Consider the following 6,905-nt stretch of genomic DNA (forward strand, 5'->3'; position numbering starts at 1 on the left):
TCATGTAAGATGAGTCTTGTTTTATGCCCACTATGGAATGGATTGAAAATATCTGTATATATGTAATGTAGGTAAAAAGCCAAAAACATGAATAAGTTATAGCAACGCAAATTATATTTTATTTGTTTCAGTTATTTGACAACCATTGTGTTTATCTTTCAGAAGAGACTTTACCATCAGTTCCACAAATTCTGTGCGCTATTAAATAGCCATGAATTTAAGACTTCCTTTTAAGAACATGTTTCAAGAGCATCCAGTGTTCTTATTATGTCTATATGGTTTCTTCTTCCACCTGAGACCTGCAGAACCCTTTTATACATCATATATGACTGGGCCTAACAAAAAGTTCACCATGGAAGAGGTACGAGAACACAATTCTTATTTATATCAGTAACATATAAATTATGTGAAATTGTAATGCACTCTATGGGTGAGTTGTATGAAAGTCAGGGCCGTAACTAGGGTAGTGTGACCAGTGCCTTGGCACAGGGCACCGCAGGGCAGGGGGTGCTGTTTGGGCCTGTCAAATTTCCTGTTTTTTATGAATCTCACTTGTAGTTTTCTCTTCTTTTATCCCCAGCATCTCCTGGCCTCCCCTATCTTTTCCCTGGCCCTTCCCCATGAGGCCATTGCCATTTTCAGTTGCCTTTTTTTATGTCCGTATTTAAAAAATGGGGGTCAGATGCTTATTGGAGCAACTTGGCCTATTGGCTAGGAGGTAATTAATAAATTGCCTCGAAAGCAGTTCCGTAATATATGTATATGTAAAACTTTCCTAAAATAAAATAATAACAATAATAATATTAATTATATGTCAAAATTAAAAGTTTCCAACACCAGTAGCATATGTGCCAGGTTGATGTCAGGTATACTTACACCCAACAAAGTCATAGACACAGGAAAGGTTCTTTAACACTTGACTGATAATTTAAAAAAATAATTTGCTGTTAAATTTAATTTAAATAATAAAAAACACCTATACTAAAGCAATTATAATAATCATTCTCATGTATGGATAAAAGTAGCAAATCCACAATCAGCCAATCAGAAGCAACTAGTTAGTACTGGGAACTGTCATTCTCATCATCAATGTGTATGCACCCCAAGTGATACAGCTACTTGTTGGAAATATGTGTGAACAGGTTGGATGATATAGCAGATATGTACACATATGCCCCCCCCAGTTGCTTAACCAGTGGAAGGTTTATTGATGTTACATGAACTACAGCTGTACTCACTGTTATACACACTGGTTGGATGGAGCTCACCAGCCAGTGATTGTATCCAGATACTGGGTAGTGGTGCAGGATCACAGGAAAGTGTCAATATTGCAGGTAATCTCTCAGGTCTCAAGGAGCTAAGTGGAAAACTTGCCTCTCCCATTGTGGCGCACTAACTCAGTGAACAAGATGTCATTGCGCATCTGCAGTAGTAGCCTTAGCAGCCATCTTGGTACGGGGAATGAAGCCTCCCTGGAGGAGTAATATGTAGTCTGCACAGTTTGTGTTTTCCATCATCAACACTACTGACCAGCATATATGCACCTCTGTGAAGGTTTACCTTACCCGTAGTAACATGAATATGCCCTTTCTGTACCTGGACTACATTTCAAATCCCCTTTCCCTGCTCTTCCACTCCAAACAAAAGGATGCGCAAGTGTATGATGTGACCAAGTCTGCATATGGACATAGGCGTGCGCTTTATTGTGGACGAGCATAGTATAAATTTGCATATTTTACATAAAACAAATGGGTGAACGTCTAACTCAGCATTTTTTTTTTAAAGGAGGAACTCTGTCTGTGAAAATACTCTGATTATATCTCTTATAATGGAATTATAATTCTACTAAGGATCTTGTCTCCTGGTCATACAATGTGTTAATACCTAATTTGCCTTTGAAAATATGACAACTGATACTCAAACTCTGTTTTCACTAACATATTGCTTATAATGTGTCTTCTTTCTCCCCAGGTCACGAATAAGCTCTCCCCAATATGGACCAACAGTTTGCTGCTTCTCCAGCTGCTAGTGCTCCTCTTTACTGACCTCTGCCGATACAAACCAGTCATTGTGTGTCAGGGCCTGTGCCAAGCCATCAGCTACAGCCTACTGTGCTTTGCTTCCAGTTTCCGGGCCATGCAGTTCCTTCAGGTTATCTCAGCCATGGTCTCTGCATGTGACATTGCAATCTTCTCATATGTACACAGTGTGGTGGCTGCTGATCGATATGAGAAGACCATTGTCTATATCCGAGGGTATAGCTTGCTGGGCTACACCATAGGTGCTGTGTGTGGTCAGCTCATGGTGTCAGTTGGTCATTTCTCCTACTATTACCTGAACATTATTACCTTGGAAAGTGCATCAATGGCTTTCATCATCTCCATTTTCTTGCCCATGCCCAGCAAGGATCAGCCATGTTCAGAGTGTACAAATGACCACATCAAACACAGACACATGAACGCTGTGCACAGCTGTTGTAAAATGGTGGCCAAGTTCTTCAAGCAGCAGTGGCTGGACTTCCGCGAGTGCTATTCCTGCAGCATCATTACCTGGTCCTCATTGTGGGCACTTGTGTCAGTTGGATACTACCAAGTGATTGGCTCTTCCCAAACACTCTGGGATAGCTTGGAACACTCTGACAGTGTCTTTGTGCTTAATGGAGGCGTGGAAGCTGCTGCAGCTTTGCTAGGTATGAAATAGATTACACAGTCTGAGTAATTATGTGTCTCCATCACACTAATCTCTAACCCTATACACTAACTAGGGAAGACAAGGTCCTAGGCAAATATCCCTTTCTCATTGTGGCTTTTCAAATTTATCTGTCATTGGCTAAACAAAAATAGGGGAGGAGCATACAAAGCCATAGGAAAACCTCTTAGATGTCTTCACAATTATTTCTTATTACATTATAAGTCATATCCCTCACTCTCATGTCAAAACACTGATGGTTAAAATATCTCTGAAAAAAGAAGCAGACTGGGTGTATTCCATTCCCTGTGTTGCTTCTGGACCAGATATCTCTCAGCTAAATATAACATATATATTTCTATTAATACATTATCTGTATTAGGCAGAGTTATAAAAAAAAACTTATTAAACCTGCAAATGCAGGATTTCTAGAGGTACATAGGTGCCAGTGGTCCAAATGAGTGTGTGTGGCCGGTCCATGAAGAGGTCTCATAATTAACACTTAATAAGCTATAGTCTGCCTCAAAGGGAATCGGTATAAAATCCCCACAGTCGGGATGCCTGCTGTCATTATACCGACAGCGGCATCCCAATGCTCAGGATCCCGACAAGGGTCCGGTATGTATGGTAATTTTCCCCCCTTCTCCCTCTAACACTAACCCTCCCTACCCTGCACCCTAACCCTCCCTGTTAGTGCCTAAACCTAACCCTCCCCTCTAGTGATGCCTAACTCTAGCCCACCCCATGGGGTACCTAACGCTACCCTCACCCCAAAGTCTAACTCTAACATCCATGATGCCTAAACCTAACCCCCCCGCGGCTTAGACCTAATCAGCCCCGCTATACTTATGATAAGAATCCCGGCTGTCGGGATTCCGGCGTTGGCATATCCATGACTTTCGGGATTACAGTGCAGGTCTTCCGGCTGGGTAGTGATATTCCGTTGTCGGGATTTCGTCAGACAGGATGCCAGCTGTAGGTATAATAACTGCATCCCGGTAAGACACCTGTCTCCTAGCTGGCAGCTGCTCTCTGTTCTCTCTAAGCTGATTGAGTACTCAGAATCACACACACAGCACACTTGGTAAGAGAAACCTTGACCACTGGGCATGTACAGCAGCTTTGTACTATCCCCTAAACTGCATATTGTATTAAATCATTTAATATAGTTCTGCTAATGTGGCAACTTGAAACCCCTGTGTTTTCCTATGTGCTATGCCAAATACATGTTTTAAAAATATGTTTTTATAGAGAACCGATACCTGTTCATTGAACATGTTATACATTCTTCAAATTCTATTTCTCTTATGTATCAAAAATGGGTGATAACATTAATTTTAAGTACCTCTGGTCATATCAGGTCAGTAAAATACATGATGTCACCTGATAGCTACTCTGCACCTGTTTGTTTCCTGCAGATATATTTGCACTCTCCGTGATGGACTGCATGAAGACAGACTGGAGCTTCTGGGGAGAGCTGGCTCTGTGTGTCCTCTGTGCAGTGGACAGTGCTGCCATATTCACCATGGCCTACATTAACAATATCTGGGTGGGCTATGCTGGCTACATTCTATGTAAGGCCTCCTATAAGATACTTACCACAATAATAATGTAAGTATGCACTCTGTACCACTACTACTGTCATGCCTATGAATGTCATATTTCTACCATGTATAGATCTGTAACAGTCACTGACTATTTAGTTTCTTTTGCATATAAAATAAGCAACTTCATTATTATTCCCAGTTTGTTAGTCATTATATGCCCCAATGTGCTGTGTACAATGGCCCTGAGTCAGAGATGGACACAATGCTGCTGTTTACGCAGTTATAGGAATTACCTGTAACCTGCACACACATATGAGTCACACTGCGCATGCGTCTCGTGTCATTACTGATGTCGCTGATGTCACTCGCAGTCAGGATTTATTCACAAAGTGATTGCCTGGAAGGGATCGTTTATGGGCGACAATGCGGAGGTGATGACAGAAATGCAGATGTGACGTGGCCGTTTTCAGTCTCTGTCAGTGACTGAGATCCTGTATGCAAAAAAAAATGGCTCCAGCGTCTCAGTTCCTGCGCCCATTCTGTATGACCATAGGGTTACTTTGAAGTCAGATAATCAACTGATCTGCGTCCGAGCTGTTGTTTGGATTTGCCAGGCTGCAGATGTGACGTCTCATTACAAATCCTGGCAGCTGTGGCATTTGCATATTTTTGCACAGCCGCTGTGTACAAATCCGCAGTCACTGTGGCATTAGTGTAGATTACTGAATCAGGCCCAGTACCACTTACCCATCAGAACAATCTGCAGTCACTGTGGCATTAGTGTATATTACTGAATCAGTCCCAGTACCACTTACCCATCAGAACAATCCGCAGTCACTGTGGTATTAGTGTACATCTCTGACCTGGGGCATTTTAAGAGAGGAAGGGGCCCGCGTGCACTACTCGTGCGGGGCCCCCTCCTCTCTCCCTGGTGGCTGGCAGCCGACTGACACAGCTGGCCAGCCACCGGAGCATTAGTAGACTCCAGGCACTAGAGTGTGCCCGGAGTCTACTGCGCATGCACAGAATGCCAGAAAATTGGCCGCGGAAGCCATTTTCCGGCGTTCTGTGCATGCGCAGTAGACTCCGGGCACACTCTAGTTCCTGGAGTCTACTGTGCATGTGCAGAACACCGGCAAATGGCCGTGGTGCCCATTGTTCTGGTGTTCTGAGCAGCAGTGACACACGACTCGGGACCTCAGACAGGTAAGTTTAAAAAAAATATGGGTGCAGTGTGTGCGGTGCAGGGCCCCCTGGACCCGGGGGCCCGTGTGCCCCGCACACACTGCACCCATTATAGATGCGCCACTGTCTCTGACTCTGGCCCAGTACCACTTACCCATCAGAGCAATGCTGATTTACAGTTGTAGTACCCTACAGTTCTAGCACCAATGATGATTATGTATAAATACTATTGAAATGTACAAATCATCAGTACCAATCACAGCATATAATCAGACGTCTGATTTAATGACCTAACTTACACCATACTTACTGACATTAGAAAACTCCTCTTGCGGAGCCCTGTTCCAGTCCTGTATAACACAATGATATATGTCTGGTCACACTGCTATGACTTACAGTACCCACAGTATCACCATGTCTTGTTCTGTGTTATATAACTGGTGCATGTCCCACTCCTATCCTAGGGTGAATATTGCTGTGAGTGTGAGAAAGGAAAGATACGCTTTGGTTTCTGGGATAAACAATTTTGCATCCCTGCTGTTGCTAGCGATTGTGAATATAATAATGACTGGTATCAAGCAAGATATCCACAGTCAGGTAAGGACACCCTGGCCATCATCACATTGCTTCCAATAAATATGTGCAAACTATTAGGTATATTAGGATGTGGCCCTGTGACATGTCCCCATTGTCATCACTCTAATGGTGTGCCCAGCACTCCCAAAGATGCTGGGCTTCCCCCAGGCTCCCAGTGCTCCCCCTAAACTTCCTGCCCTGTCTGCGGGAAACTGTGACCCATGAGTGGGATGGCAGGACAGTCCTAGAAAAGTGGGACAATTAGGAGGTATGCAATAAATAGGACCCCAGACTACTTGCTACTATAATAATTTCTCTGCTCATACTGTAACTTTACTTTTGTAAGATTATATTTTCTCTGTTGTGTTTCTTTTAGTTTATCATCTATGCCAGCTATTTCCTTATACTATCAGGGATCATTGGTTTCATCGCAGTCTGCATAATGACTAGCAAAAGGAAAAAAAACATCAGAGACCAGCAGATCACCGATAACAGCACAGGGTGTCCATAACACAATGCCATCAAATATTTCTGGCGGGTGGTCCCAGCATCCAGCGTATCTAAGCAGAGCTTCTCCACCCTCTGGCTAAAAACATCTTTACACCCAGAGGATACCCTCAGGCAAGAGCAGCATCCTGCCATGGTCCCTGTATCTATCTCTGACTCAGATTCCAACTCTGCAAGGGTGAGGTGCTGCTATGGTCCCCATTCTTGATCAGCAGCTTGGTATATCCCAACACCTGTACTCAGTAGAAGGTGGAAGAGTACCGGGACCTAGGCTGGTGACACTTGGAGAAGGTTCACCAGCAGCGACAAGTCACCAAAGTCATCTATCGAGAGGTAATAATAAGCGCTATTACTGTATCAATGTGGGAACAGGGAGGTTACTAAACAGTTGTCTAGAAGCAA

At 43.4% G+C, this 6,905-nt stretch overlaps 1 protein-coding gene across 1 annotated transcript; it reads left to right on the plus strand.

The window, feature by feature from the left end:
* The first annotated feature begins 211 nt into the window (after positions 1–211).
* On the plus strand, positions 212–6,507 carry LOC148481335 (thiamine transporter 2-like). Its single transcript, XM_088453691.1, has 4 exons — positions 212–361; positions 1,972–2,689; positions 4,107–4,237; positions 6,373–6,507. The coding sequence occupies exons 1-4, from the start codon at positions 212–214 to the stop codon at positions 6,505–6,507; spliced, it is 1,134 nt and encodes a 377-aa protein (XP_088309817.1).
* The last annotated feature ends 398 nt before the right edge of the window (positions 6,508–6,905 follow it).

The sequence above is a fragment of the Taudactylus pleione genome, unplaced genomic scaffold, assembly GCF_031769625.1.
Source record: "Taudactylus pleione unplaced genomic scaffold, aTauple2 ptg000585l, whole genome shotgun sequence".
NCBI lineage: Eukaryota > Metazoa > Chordata > Amphibia > Anura > Myobatrachidae > Taudactylus > Taudactylus pleione.